This window comes from Perca flavescens, chromosome 17 (genome assembly GCF_004354835.1).
Source record: "Perca flavescens isolate YP-PL-M2 chromosome 17, PFLA_1.0, whole genome shotgun sequence".
Taxonomy (NCBI): Eukaryota; Metazoa; Chordata; class Actinopteri; order Perciformes; family Percidae; genus Perca; species Perca flavescens.
In genome coordinates, this window is record NC_041347.1 from 22,671,377 (window position 1) to 22,687,183 (window position 15,807).

General features: G+C 38.9%; 1 protein-coding gene across 4 annotated transcripts in view; it reads left to right on the plus strand.

The window, feature by feature from the left end:
* ccser2a (coiled-coil serine-rich protein 2a) overlaps positions 1–15,807 on the plus strand; it is a 61,165-nt gene that overhangs the window by 29,120 nt on the left and 16,238 nt on the right. For all 4 annotated transcript variants that reach the window (XM_028602732.1, XM_028602734.1, XM_028602735.1 and 1 more), the window contains exons 4-8: positions 3,238–3,334; positions 6,274–6,382; positions 6,538–6,718; positions 9,639–9,704; positions 9,849–9,968. In XM_028602732.1, coding sequence (XP_028458533.1) covers positions 3,238–3,334; positions 6,274–6,382; positions 6,538–6,718; positions 9,639–9,704; positions 9,849–9,968 — 573 coding nt within the window. The remainder of the gene's footprint in view (positions 1–3,237; positions 3,335–6,273; positions 6,383–6,537; positions 6,719–9,638; positions 9,705–9,848; positions 9,969–15,807) is intronic.

Here is a 15,807-nt window from a genome sequence, read left to right on the forward strand (position 1 = left end):
TGTTGTTTGGACTCGCCGCTTATTAGTTTCTCAAACACTCAGAGCTCACAGTGTATACCTAATTATCACTGTAAAACCAATAAGATTTAAGATTTTCAAAGTAGGTGCACTGGATTATCATACATTTCACACATCTTACAATGGTTATATTCAGTAAGACAGACAACTTTTTGTTAAAAATTGGTCTTAGTTCAAGAGTCGGGCAAATGGATTACAATGACATTTGGAAATGATTGGGGTAGCGGATATCCTCCATCAAAACCACCAGCGAGCCCCAAGATATAGAGTATAAGAAATTATGCTGTTTAGTACGGGTCACACAAGAGACACACACACACACACACACACACACACACACACACACACACACACACACACACACACACACACACACAGCAACAGCAGCAAAGCACATCACTCCCAAACCAAGTCCATGAAAAGACACATAAGCATAAGCTATCTAGTAATTCTCAGGACATTATTTAGGAAAGTATTTGCCTTTCACAAAATGACTGTAATGATCTTGGAAAAAATATTTTTTTATGTTGATTTCTAGCCCTTCTCTCTGATAAGAGTAGCTCAACTGATATTTCATTACAAATGGCTTGTGAGACAAAAGAGAAGAGGAAGACAGAGACGTCTGAGAAGAACAAGTACAGTCAGTCTAAAGACTTCCCCCTGGCACTCATTGATTTGACACTCTTATCTAATGCTGAAGTTTGTGTTTTCTTTGAAGCTGTAACCCTTTTGGGCTGATTGTGTGCCATGATGCAAATTTACATTCAGCACACGGAAACCAAATGTCTACCATAGATCCCAAAAAGATACGCTCCAAGAAAGCAATGAGTAGAAGTAAGGTTTGAGCTTTTATTTTCGCTCTGCAAGTTGGTTGTGCAGACACCCGGGTCATTTGAGGGTAAATTGTCAGAGAAAGAGAATTTCAGCCTGAAAACGTTTCCAGTGATTTTGAAGATTTTAATCATTGTTTGATCCAGCCGTGTTTGTTGAAAGATTCATCTGATGTTATGGGATGCAGTGATGAAACTGAGTATGTTGGAAGACCTTCCTTTGGCTGTTTCCTTTCAGATTGCTGCTCACGCTGCAGGGTTTGGATTGAATGAGCACCACTGGGTGTCTAAGATATTTTGATAATGTGCATGTGCATGTGTCAAACTCATATACTACTACAAGTTAAATAATTATTCCCTTAGAGCAAGCAAAATCGCAGCAGGAAGTGATTCAACATCTTGCTGCGCTACACATCAGCAGAGCAAAATATTACAAAAAACAAAAAACACTGAATGTTTGGACTGAACATTTGCTGTTAGTAATTAACCTAAGCCCAGGTCCTTTCCACAGTGTGGTTTGCTCTTAATAATTGACTATTTTAGACTGTAAAATATAATGTACTCTGGAGCTACACTCTGTCAATAACAACAAAGACAGTCAATGAAAGGCAAGTACAGAGACAGAGAGTAAGTTGTTAATGTTGCTGGATGGAAAAAAAGAAAAACAAAGAATGTATTATTGAGTGGTTAGGTGCTAATTTTATATAATCAATACACTAAAGGTAAAATGTTAAACACATAAGTGTATGATTTTGTACTGAGTTGTGAGTTTTGTTAATCACCTCACAGTGCGCATCAGTACTTTGGCTGAAAACATACAGTGCTGATAGAGGATGCGCAGCTGCTGCTGTTCTGCTGCTTTTGTTGTGTGACTGGTGTACTATGTATAGATGGTGCTCTTTTTAACACACACACACACACACACACACACACACACACACACACACAGGTGAACTAACATATTACTAACATTTCACCAGAACTGTGTGGGTGTGGGTTGTTTCTGAAAAAGAAAGCATTGAATAAATAGATGTTTTAAAAAATGCATCACAATGTATTGCTTCATCAAGTTAAAATATTTATATTCAGAATGTGGGAGTTATCAGGTTAGAGAGAAGAGAGCAACAGGGTGGAGGAAAAAGAGACATAAATCTGAGGACAGAGGAAGTGAGAGACTAAAACCGATGAGACAGGTTGATTCTTCAAACAACAAAGACAAAACATCTTGGTTTGACAGTATTTGGATGACTACAGAAGTATGTGTTGTTTATTCAATTTTCATTTTCCTTTTTCATTAAGTCTAAAACACTGAGAGCCAGCCAGTTGTTGTGCAGCACATGCAATTTCCTATAATGAATAATTTTGTGCTTGTGTCTTTTAGTCAAAGCACTGTCAATTTAGTTTCATGAAGAACAAAATTGCCTTGAAAAATAAAGCTTTGAACTATTGATTCAGTTCTTTGCTTTTGCGTATGCTTTGAATATTCTGTAGACAGCAGCGCAGCAGTCAGACTAACTGCATATTATGAGGCTGTAATGAGAAGTGTTTTCGTTGGCTTTTCAAAATGTCCTGTATTATCATTCATAATTGAGTGATATTTTTTTCCAGAAGCCTGTTCTGTTATCCAAGGTGTATGGAATATTCTGAGCTGTTGTAAGAGAATCATGTGAAACGGTAATATAGAAAAAAAACTAATTGACTGTGCTTCATAAATTGCTATTGCTGTTAGTTAAAAAATGATTAAATTACTAATAAATAAATAATAGGAGAAAGATTACTGTACAAATGTCATAATGCAATTAAAACAAAAATAATCACAATAAAAACATCATAATAATTGCAAAAGTTCAGCATGACATTCTATTCTATAATGTATATTATGTTTCACAAAGGTTGTATTTATGCAGTGATTACATCGTAGAGGTGTTCTGCTATTAAACATATAATATTATTATATATCTTATAGTAAAATATGGGTTAGTAGCAACAAAAAGCTGCTTTGGCACTGTTGGAAGACATTGCTAATGCCAGACAAAGGACAGAAGGATCATGATTTATGTCAAAACAGGATGTTTGCTAATTGGAGGATTGGGAACTACATTTATGTGCATACACACAATTTCAAAATGATGCGTGACACAAAAATTTACTTTTTGCAAGGTTTATTAATCGTCATCTATACATTTTTGCTTTTGTGCATTGTGTGTTTTTTTGTTTGCTTCTAAATCTATGCAGAGTTACATGTATCCGACCCCTGGTAGTTGGTCTAACTGAACAAAAACACTTTTGCCTGGGGACAAAATTATATAATGACTCTAATGCACTCATAATGTGCCTATAATGTTATATAATGCCTCACAATGTTACCTGTGATTTCCGTGGTTATCAGGATATCCTGAACAACCTAGACCCTCCGGGAACAGGAGAGTTGGATGAAGATGACCTCATGCTGGATGTGGACCTCCCAGAGGAGCCAGGCTTGCATGGTCAGCACATGCACACATGCACACACGCACGCACACGCACGCACGCACGCATGCACGCACGCACGCACACACGCACACACACACACACACACCTCCAGCAAAACTGCTTTGATCATATTTGTAAATTAATGCATTACCAAGGTCTGAGCATTCTTTTTCCAGCAATATCCTTTCATGGCATATTATGGCTTGAATAAATTGAATCCTGCATGGCCTTGGGTGTAGAGTTGCCTCTGCCACATCTATTATAATCCTTTAATGGACACTTTGTTGTCTATTTAGTGCTGTTAATCTTTTAATATTTAGTTGCTGAAGAGTTATTTAATTACAACTCCACCACTGCCACACAACTGGCCTTGAATGACAGGCAGCTAACTTGCAGCAGTATTCAGCCAGCTGTCTGTCTCTGTCTAAATGAACAGATGCACACACACTTGCGTATGGTACCGGCATGTCCACAGTGCATACATAGGCTTAAGTAGGAGCAGAGTTTACATTTGATTGGCTTGACAACACTAGTATGGTGTTAGCATGATTTAATTAATAGCTTAGTGTTCCACATCAACACAGCCCACTCCCACCTTGATATCATCATGTATTGAAGTCGTAGGAGCGTTCTCTGTTACTCATTTTCACTCTGTAAATGTATTCAATTGCCATTCTCATTGGAATTGAGTAAAATAGTTTTTTTGTAGGTGTTAAAGGTAATCAGGTCACATTATTACTACATAGTGATAGTGTTGACAACGTTATTATGGATTCATTGGATAGTGTGTGTCACATACATGAGAGGAGGAAAGGAGAGGGAAAGAAGGATTTAGGAATATTGACCTCACGTCATGAAACATAATGAATTCTAGGAAGTGAATTTTCCCTTGTCAGTCCTGAAGCCAGCCCTATTGAAGTACACACACCCATGCACATACATGTGAACACACAGGTGCCAGTTTATTAGGTACACTTTGCAGTGCAGTCCACTGCAAAAGCTCTGCAGTAAATTCTACCTTTATGAAAGCCATAATGTTCCGGTTTAGTTGAAAGTGTTTGAGAGAAAAGTTAGATTCAACTTTATGGTCATATTGAAGCTTGTAGATTGTCGTGCTGTTATATTGCATTCTGTTACACTGAGCGATGTTTCCAATATTTACCCAACTAAAGCCTCCAAAATGACTATGAAGTTGAATCAGCACCTCTCTAAAACAGCTTCAACAAAAACTGAACATTGAAGATAGGATTTATTGCCTGTTGTATTAGACTGCATTAGTTTTAGCTAGGTGTGCCTAATACATTTTCAACTGGGTATACATTAATGAGGCCACTTTATGCCTCTGATATCATTCTTTAGTCTGTAAACAGTGATCTCCTTGTTTTTGAGAGGAGACAGAGAGAGTGAGAGAGAGAGAGGAATGTTAACTCCGGAGGAATGTGCATTAGAGTGTCGTCTCTTCCTACTCCTTTTCGGGAAGCAGCCATATTTATAGCGCTCTATGTCATGGCTAGTGTCATGAGAGTCAGAGTGAACGCAAGAAAGGCTGAAGAGTCCAACCCACAGGGCAGGCCCTGAGACACGGGATAGGGAAGGGTGTTTCCTCTCTCCCGAAGACACCCTGACTCACACCACAGAACAGGACGAGAGAAAGGGGAGAAGAGGAGTAAAACTAAAGGGAAGGGTAGAAGGGGCCTCCATGTAATATTTTCCTCTAGTTGTCTGGTCCCGTGACAGTAGAGAGGCCCTAGCTTTTCTCCCTTGCCTGCCTCAGCTGGTGACTTTCTAGCTTGGACACAAACCAGTCACTGCTCTCTCACCACCGCAACCACAGTCATTTCTCCCCAGCTCCAGTTCCTAGGGAGTTCCCAGAAAAAAACAAGGCTGTCAACAAAGACAGAACCAGGCAGAGTGGGAGCTGGGTTGATATTCTCTCTCTGGCCCTTTAACTGCCACCAGCTGACCGGACAAGGACTCATTTCTCTCCACTCTCCGTCTGAGTTTCTCTGCCTTTGTGGACTTTTTTTTTATATAAATTGGAATATATTCCTGTTGTATTACTTTGTTAGGACTTTATCTGAGCTGAAAGGGAGTTATTGGGAGCGCTGAAATTTCCTGGAATGTAACAGTTCAGAATGGAACAGACTGTCTGCTCCTGTGCTATGTGGTGACACTCAGGGTAAAGTATTTTATAACCAACTGCATTCCTGTTCCTTGTATTGGGTCTTTCAAGCCAATATTTCTTTATCTATATTTTTCTTTCTCTCTTTCTCCTCTATTTCTCTCATTCTAAAGACTATCTGGAATATAGAAAGTCAAGGGTCCTTTTGATTTCCTAGGGGTTGCGCTCTGTTAGTTGTCAATTTTGTTGCGGTCACAGTTCATTTCACAGCTATATGCTATTGAGTGTTGCCAAATACTGTGCCCTTTTACCTCCTTGAAAATGAAATGGCCTGTCACCGTGTTTGTGAGCGTGTGTTTGCATTTGATGATGGAGACAGTTGAGAGAAATAGAGAATGAGGTGGATCAGGTCATGATTTATATGCAGATATTCTAGACTAGAGTGTCTGAAATATACACAGCAGTATTCATTTTCCCAAGATATGAGAAATTGACTCACACTCTGGCAATTTTGTGTGTGTGTGTGTGTGTGTGTGTGTATAAAGCATAGAGTGGTAGAAAAAGAATAAATAAAATAAATCTACTGCTTATCTTCAACCACAAACATGTACTTGAACAAATAACAGCAGAACAGAAGTCATTTGAACTTCTCTTGCTACTATTCTTTGCATCTATACTGCATCTACAGCATATCCCGAACACTGGCTTTATACATTTCAGGTCAGATAGCGCAGTGTATATGCCCTTTTTTAATCTCATTTGCACTCTCTCTGTTTAAGACATGCACAAGTTTCTTTACTGTTGCTAAAGCTCTAAGTTCTTCCTATATAGACGCTGACAGGATGTCGCACTTTGCACGCTCAGAAAGGGCCGGCCGGCAGGGGCAGCGACGTAGACCCCATCGCTGGAGTGGACCAGATCACTTCTACAATGATAGCAGGTTGGTAAGGCGTTATAAATGTTCCCAGAAAAGAAATTGAAAAAAAAAAAAAAGAAAAAAAAAACTGTATAAAAGTATAAACGCAAAGGCAACATCATTTCGTTTTTCTGTCTGCCTGACTCTATGATTGTTTTTTCTCTCTGTCTCTTTCTTAGGGCCCATGTTGTCCAGCACTACGATGGTCTTAAGGCTTCAAGGATCTCTTCGCGGCCCATCCCCTCTGAAGGCAGGCAGCACGGCTACATGGCGATGCTGGATGAACTCACACTCGAACACATGACTCAGGACTGCAGCTCGCTCAAGAACCAGTTGCTCAGGCTCAAAACGTTGCTACAGGTTCGTCCCACGTTTGCAAAAAAACGAATGAACACAAATTTGTACGATTGCATGTACCAAAACTTGCACACTCTCACACATATGCATGCATGCATACAGTTCTACAGGACTGCAACACATACATACATATACAAATACATACATATGTTAGGTAGGTTCATGCACAAATGCACTCACACAAACACAGATACAGTATGTGTTTAGTATGCACTTTCCAGTGAAAGAAAATGTTGTGACTCTTATATGTTGTCATTGTTCTAACACTGTTGCATCACCCTTTAAATATGTCACACACAATTCACATGCAGATCATGTCACCACTCTCAAGTTTTTATTTTGGTTTTATAATTAGGCCACATACTGTAAACTGTCTGGATTTCGGGTTTGATTTTAGCTGCTGTGATGGGGAAGGCTTTGTAAGTATTTTTAATGTGCTGTACGAGCGTCACAGCAATTATTTAAGTTATTTGATGTTCTAAGCCTCCTTCTCTTTCAATGCACAGTATGTTAATGGTGTTCTGCATTTGTAATTGCATTTGTATATGCATATATATGTATATATTTGTGCTTGTGTGAAACTGATCACTTAAAAGAGCGTTCTTTATTTCTGTCAGTTTGTCAGTTTGAGAAATCCTTTAATGACAAGAAGAAAGGGTGACAGGGAAGGAGAGGAGAGAAATAAAAGTTGTCAGTAATAGAAATGTGCTCTTGCATATAAGATGAACACACAAAACCCACTCTCCTACAAAACACACAACCCCATCTTGGAAAACGTGAAATGCACAGAGGCACAAGCACATAATACCACACGCTCTGTAAAATGAAATTATCTTGAATGCCTCGACTCAATTTACCCTCTACAGCAAAAAAAGTGATATTTGTGTTTGCATTTAAATCAAATGTCTCCTTCAGATGTGTTTATTGTGCTCATTGCAATTAGTGAAACGCTTTGGCTAAATAGCCTCAAGAGGAAAAATATTTCTGTCGACCCATAAGTAACTCTGTTCTTAATTATGTTTTTTTTTAGTATGATGTTGAGCTCAAGGCAGCGACTGTAAAATGAACCTCCAGCCTTGCCGAATCTTAATTGATCTTTGCTTTTTTTGCGCTCAGACGTTCAGACATGCTGGTTCTAACTGAATTCTTCTACCTGACCAGAAAAAGGAGCAAGTGGGATGTAGTTTTGAAATGAAATTTATATTTAAAGTAGTTGACTGAATATTTATGAACAACAATTTGATAATTTTCCACAAAATGACAATTTAATTATTTTATAATTAGTAAAACGCCCAAACATTTGCTGGCTATAACTTTTGAAACATTCAAATTCAGTTTCTTTTTTTTCCATTTCTTGTCAATGTAAATTGAATACCTTTTTGTGACTCTTGGCGAGATAAAATATGCTATTGTAAGACATAAGTTTGGGCTCTTATAACCTGTGATTGGCATTTGTTATTATTCTTGACATTGTAATCACCAAATACTTAATCTAACAGTAATTGGTAAAATAATCAACGACTGTAATTACAGTGTTGCACTGAATATTCTAGTCTATATAAGATGAAATATGGATCTGCTTTGAAAAAAAATACACAAGTGCTGCTGTAATTTAAAGTGGCTATATGTAACTTTTAGTTTGTGTTGATTCCAGCGGCCGCTTTGGATGAAAAGCGGTAGTGTTTTTACCACGCCTGCTGTCGTAAAGGTCTTTTCTTTACGGTGCTGTATTACTGAGTTAGAGTTACTGGGAGTTCATTTAGTTGTGATGAATGTTTTGCTCAGACAGAAAATCATTCATTTACAATAAGAGAATAAGTTACAGATGCATCGTTGCATTTCAAATGTTGCATACAGCTTCCTACTTTAGATGTATCGTGAGCTAAAGCTGGTATCACTGTCACTGTGTCACGAGCCAAAGCCAAGCCAAAGAGTTTGTTGTAGCAACCAACGTAATAATATCTTCGATTTATAGCGCATTTCATGAAACCCATTGACGCTTTTCACAAGAACAGGGGGACAAGGGAAAAGAAAATAGTAGGCCAACATAAACACGGACTGAAAGGAATAAAACGTCCGCGCTAAATAGAAGGGGGACGTAATTTGGTATAGGTGCTTTGTAAAGTCTTTTCATGAATGAAATAGACATATTACATACCTGAGGGCCAATCTGGGGTCTGTTTTGAGTCATTTACAATCCCGTTATTGTCTCTATCTGTTGAAAGCCCGACCGAGATTGACTCTGAGTCTTGCCCGTTGTCTTTCACTGTCCCTTTTAGCTTTTAGTTGTTCTTTGTTTAATTTCCTTTTCTCCTGTGATAGCCCTGCCCCATTATCAGTCATAACTACAACAGATAACTTCTAAAATAAAATGAAAATACAATTAGGCCTGTATAAATAAATCTCCTGCTATCTTTTACCTGGCTGGATACACTAACTCAGGCTGTTCCAGTGTTACAAAGAAATCTGTGACCCGTCAGAATGTGTTACTGTAGAGCCGTTCTACCTGCAGTATATCATTCTGTGACTTTGCGGGAAAAATCGGACCCGCACAAAGGTACTAACTACAACTACTAACTATATAAAAATAGTGTTCTTTTCACTGTTAGTCTTGTTTGGTGTTACAGGTCATTTATGATCATTAAATGAAAAATTACACAGTTTCAGAAACATTAAAAAGTTACATATAGTAACTTTAAGCAGCCTCTACAGACATGTTTTTGTACTCCTAACTATGAAATAAATGTATTGAATGTTCAAAAACAATCTTGGCTCTGCCTGAGGTATCTAGCATTGGTGGCTGACCGTTCAGGGTCATCAGAATATATTTGCTGAAGAGTTATTCCACTGTTGCGAAATATTTCTCTTGAGGCATGCCTAAGGCAATTGTCATTGATCCAGTTCACTGTGTGTTTGTTTCCAGCTTGAGGATACCGACTCTCCAGCAGATGTTCCTGAAGAGATTGAAGACAATACCACTGTATCACAGGTAAGAAACTTTACCTCCGGGTTATAGCAATGATTGATTGTATATATATATATATATATCTATATATAGTGTTTATTTTTCTCCAGTTTCCTATTGAGGTAGTGTACTACCGCTACAGTATACTGTATGTGTGTTTGTTTTCAGTTGGAGGAGCTGATTAAGGAAGTGCAGGTGCTCAGAGAGGAGCTGAGGAGTCGAGACAAGACCATTGCTCAGCTCACATTGCAGTGTCAACAGTTACAACAACATCAGCGCAAACAAATTGTGAGTTGGTGTGAACAGGACTGATACAAGTGTAAAGTCTGAAAAGGGGAATGTATACTATATGGGGGAAATAGTTACAGTGTAACCATTCAATTCCAGCAATACATTGTCCCCATATCTTACATTTGGGACTCTGACAGACATTAAACAGAGTGTAGGGCACGCTGCACATCCAAAAACCATCTACAGGTGCCGAGTCAAAACACAAATTGAAGGCCAAAGTCTGACAAAGAATCTGCACCCTGTACTGATAGCTCCCAGCAAATAGGTTTGCCAATGCCTGACAAAGATCTCTGTTAGATCAAAATGTTGCTCTGTTAAATTACATTTGATGGGAGCTATCAGTACGGTGTGCAGCTCTTTTTTACATCTGACTTTTGCTCTGACAGCAATGACACTAGTTGATATTTTCATGTAGGTACAGTATGTGAGTTCTTCCTACTGTTGATATCTGTTTGATGTTTTAATGGTATTAAGTATAGCATTTTATATTTTATATATTTTTTTATAATGAGTCATTTGTGAGATTAGAAACAGACAAGATCATTGCTGAGAGGGTTGGCAGCTTGTGTAAATCACAAATTTGCCCCAAAGGGCAACAGATGACACCCTATATCCTTAGACCCTTGACTTAGATAAGGTAAAAAAAAGTGTATAAAGGCAAAGTGTGATAAGAAGGAATAGAGTGAACAAGACAGAAGAAATAATTTTCTATAAACATAATCACACTGTGGTTTGTAACATATTGAAGACAGAGAGGGATTGATAAAAACCGGAGAAAAAAAATGGATTGCAACCGCTGTCTCAAGGTCCAATTCACAAAAGATATTGCGCTTATGATATTACATATACAGTGCTAACAAGCCCATAAGGTTTTGCAGCAGAGTGCAATTTGCCCCCTTTTTGCATCTAATTGCAATTATCCATGCGGCAAAGTGTAAATGTTGCCTTTGCACCAAAACCGCAGTAGGCAGATCAATGACAGAATGAGATTTACAGACTGCGAGCTACAGTTTCGTGACCGACAAGGTGCAGAGGCATTTCTCAAAACTTCAGGCAAGGAATTTAAATGTGACAGAGATAAATAGTATTTGGGATTTAATATCCCAGTCTGTCAGTGCTTTTGGTTTTTTCAAACGCAAACCTTCAGACTGTAGAAGAAGATGGCAGTGAAGTGGCATGATTGGAAGCAGAGGACCCCCCATTATAAATGCGCTTCATTACCAACAAATCTCTGAAGACACTAATAATTTCACTGTAACTGCGCCTGGCTATTTGCGCTGAGCTTTCTGAATTGGACTGTTTTTGCAATGAGGCTCATTTGCATAGAAATGGGCCAATTTTGTGCAGTTTTAGTGGCCACAAAAGCAACGCAGTCCTTTTGTTAATTCACTCTACAGTGTGATACATGTACTGTTCAGCTTTGTAGTGAGTCAGTGAAGACTGACTGTAGTACTCTTTATCATATGTGGGAGTTCAGTTTCTGCTCAGTATGTTGCTGGACTCCCACGTGCACTCCACTGTGTGTACTTGCACGGTAAAGACTGCCTACCAATAACCTCCGTTCTGTTCGCTTTTAGCTGGCTCCATCTCCACTCTAACATTCATTAGTTTCTTCACCAGGCTCGCTTGTTAGCCAAACAACCCTATGTCAGGCTGACATTATTCAAATCCCAGCTGTATCGAGAAATACCAAAATGTCAAAGCCAGGTCTGTCCTCCAGCCTCACTGCTGCATACTTTCCCTCCAATTAGAATTAGCACACACCCACAGCACGTTCTTCAGCCAAGAACAATATTGTTGCACCATCACCCACAACAAGCAAAGTATATGTACACATATTTTCAAATCTCTGCCTGACATTAGAGGCTGAAAGAGTTGTTGGGAAGAGTAGAAAGAAGATAAGAGGGAAACAGAGATATTTGCTCTGCTGACTCTGTCTTGGAAGCACTATGTGGGCCCCCAAAGTTAAGTTAAAGGAGCGCTATACCGTTTTGGCAATTTCTTTGCTGTTTTCTTGCTTTTTGCTCGCAGGTTTCTCTATAGAGCTCCCCCTACAGCTTCGGAATAGATATTTGGCAACACTGTTGTAAAAACTTGTTGGCGACTCCCCCCCTCTCCTCCCATCTTCTCCCTCTGGTCATGTGCATTTGTTTTCAAAGAAGCCGGCGAACGCACGGAGCCATGTCCACTGAGGTATACAGAGCAAGCTAGCTAGTAAGTCCATAACAGACAGCGATCATAATAAAAACCTTTACAGACATATATATAGCTATATATATAAACAGCAAACATCCTGAGGTCAGAATAACAGGAAATACAAAGATTAAACAGAGTTTATCCCAAAGATACTTACAAGTGCAACAGCAAGAACGCCAGGCCAGCATTGGATTTGCAGGCTTCTGTTTGTCTCAGTTCTCGCCATTCTGAAAATGCAGGTCCGATGTTTACTCGTGTCTGACTCCTCGTTCGGTCAGTCTGCCATTTTCTCTTACTCTGTTCCTCTGACAATGCTTTCCTAGCTTTCTGCTTGTTTTTTGCCGGCTCAGCCATGACCATAGTGTGAAAAACTCCATTGCTACCTTGTTCTTATAGCTAGCCGGTTCCCAAATTTACAAATCCCACTATGGCCATGCCAAGACCCGCCCTATGAAGCAGCTCGATTGGTTGGGGTTAGGCATTTGACTGTGAGTGGTTAAGGTTAGGCTAGCCGAATGGTCAGGGATATGACCTGCACAAATGGGGTTACGTTACCATGAATGCCTGGCCAGTAAATGCTATTGAAGGACGGGTCTTGGCGTGGCCATAGTGGGATTCGTAATATCGCAGCCGCTTCCTGTATGTGTGCAGTGCCGTAAAGCAATTTAAAACGCAATACTTTCTGACACTGAGGCCGGCGGCTCGCCGGTCCAAAGTTGCAGGGGTGGTTTTTCCATTCACAGGCGCTAGGGGGAAGTGATATGACCACCATTCAACCCGAAGAAAGTCATATAACCATTCCAATGACTGTGAAGCTGTTCAGTTAAGGTAAATTAATTATTAAAAAAACTGCATAGTTCCCCTTTAAAGGAAGGCTGAAGATGATTTGTATTACCATGGCCTCTGATGTCCCTGCAGGACAGGATTGAACAATGAGGATCAGGCTTGGATCAGTTCAATGTGCTGAAAAACCTTGAATGTTTGGTTGTGAGAAAATACCAATTAGACCCACACTGGTTCAGAGGCTGTGAAGATTGCCAGTTCACATGATATCTAGAATTAGAAAGCCAAAGGCGGCTGGACCTGCTGTTTGGTTACGAGATAATATTGCTGTTGGTCAAGAGTCAGGTATACAGAGGGAGGTGAAGTGTTACAGAGAAACTGCTGAGAGACAGAAGTGGGGAACAGTTGACTGAATTGAACAAAATGGAGTAATAAGAAACCAATAGAGTAGCTGTGTGCGGCGGGGAGAAAGTCTGTTGCAGTATGCTGCATGTGTTTATGTGAAGGACTAAGAGGAGAGAAAATGAAAAAAATGGAACAGAAAAGTGGAGCTTTCAAAGAAAGAAAACTGATTTCTCAGTGTGTTGAGGCAGACTGCTCATGATTATGCGCTCATCTTGTTTGAGCTGCATTGAAGTTTTTACCAAAGCTGGAAAAACTAGCAATTTTTGTCATTGTATTTGTATATTGTACATTGCTCTGCTATTTATTCACATAAGAAAGATTATATGAGATTTAGTTCTAAATTCTTACAACTACAATTATTTAATGCACATCATCAGCTGCTCCGATGTTTAATTCAATATTAGATTGAGTTAAAAGTTAATGGTAACTAAAGCTTATACTGTGAGTCACATGTATTATTCACATCAGTCAGTCAAAGTGGTTTTAAAAAGGAGGTAATTGTCTGTGAACATGTGTTTTAACAAAATGTCAGTGAGTTTAATTTACTGCAGGATCTTGAAATGACCATATAAAGGTAATTATAGCCATTTACAACCTGGGCCTGATGTGTCCATCATGCCTGTCAGTTTGAAACAAAACTGTGTGATAACACAGTTTTCTTCCACATTCGGTCTAAAGAAGTGGAGATGCACAATGATATTTGATTGCTTTGGCATAAAAATATTAGATTTTTTTAAGAAGACGGAAATTATTTTGTAAATTTATAGTTTCTTTGTTTATTTATTCATGTTCTTGTTTATAACATCTGATAGTTGTGGGTGGTTTTCCTGCTATCTTTACTGCTAAGGTTGTATATTTAGACAACTGGTGATGCCACATGCGAGATATTAAACCCAACAATGAATTCTCTCTTTTTTTCATTCTCTTCTATAGGCAGGCAAGGCAAGGCAATTTTATTTATATGTCACATTTCAGTAACAGTGCAATTCAAAGTGCTTTACATAAAACATTAAAACACAGTTAGAAATGAATACAAAATTAAAAACAGAATACAGGAATTCACAGTGCAGTACAATGAATTAAAAAAAGGCAACGTCAAAAAGATAGGTCTTCAGCCTTGATTTAAAAGAGCTGAGAGTTGGTGCCGACCTACAATTTACTGAAAGTTTGTTCCAGATATGTGGAGCATAGAAACTGAAAGCTGCTTCCCCCTTTTTGGTTCTGATTCTGGAGACGGCAAGCAAACCTGTTCCAGATGATCTGAGACGTCTGGGTGGTTCATAGTTCACAAGCAGATCCGAAATGTATTTTGGCCCTAAACCGTATTGAGTAGAGTAAACAAATGTCTTCTGTTGTAAAGTCCAGTTTTTACCAACTAAGAATAATTTCTAAACTCAAGTCTGTTCTGTCATACAATGATCTGGAAAAAGTCATCCATGCCTTCATAACCTCCCGCTTAGACTATTGTAACTCTCTCTACTTTGGTCTCCCTCTGACTCTGGTGGCACGGCTTCAGATGGTCCAAAATGCAGCGGCTAGGCTGCTTACGAATACAAAAAAGCGTGAACACATTACACCTGTCCTAGCCTCCTTGCACTGGCTTCTAGTCCAGTCTAGGATACAATTTAAAATACTGTTGATGGTTTTTAAAGCACTTCACGCCCTGGCCCCCAGCTACATAGCTGATAATATTCATCTTCACGTAGCCCCCAGGTCCCTCAGATCCAGATCTTTTTACATTGGCCTTCCCGGTATCTTAATTGTCTTATCCTGCTACGTTTGTAATTAAGTGTTTGTCTTTCGATGTACTTTTTGGCCTAAATCACTGATTTGTACGTGTTTTATTTTATTTTTCTTATTTTATTTTATTACCCTGTGGCTAATGCGCTATGTACAGCACTTTGGTCAGCGCGAGCTGTTTTTAAATGTGCTATAGAAATAAACTTTACTTACTTACTTACTAGGCAAGGCAGCTTTATTTATTTATATAGCACATTTCAGCAACAGGGCAATTCAAAGTGCTTTACAAAAGACGTGAGACATGAGACGTTACATGAGACGTCTGGGTGGTTCATAGTTCACAAGCAGATCCGAAATGTATTTTGGCCCTAAACCGTATTGAGTAGAGTATTGAAATCTATTCTTTTAGGCACAGGAAGCCACCTTCTTGGTGTTAGTGAGGACCCGAGCAGCAGCATTTTGAATCAGCTGCAACTGAACTGTCTGATAGATTTTTTTAGGGAGACCTGTAAATACACCGTTACAGTAGTCAAGTCTACTGAAAATAAAAGCATGGAGAAGTTTTTCCAAATCCTGTTGAGACATAATTCTTTAACCCTTGATATATTTTTAAGGTCGTAATAGGCAGACTTTGTTATTGTCTTAACGTGGCTACATATTTAAGTAGATATGTATGGAAATTTCAAGCCTTTTATGATTTAAAAGTTTAATT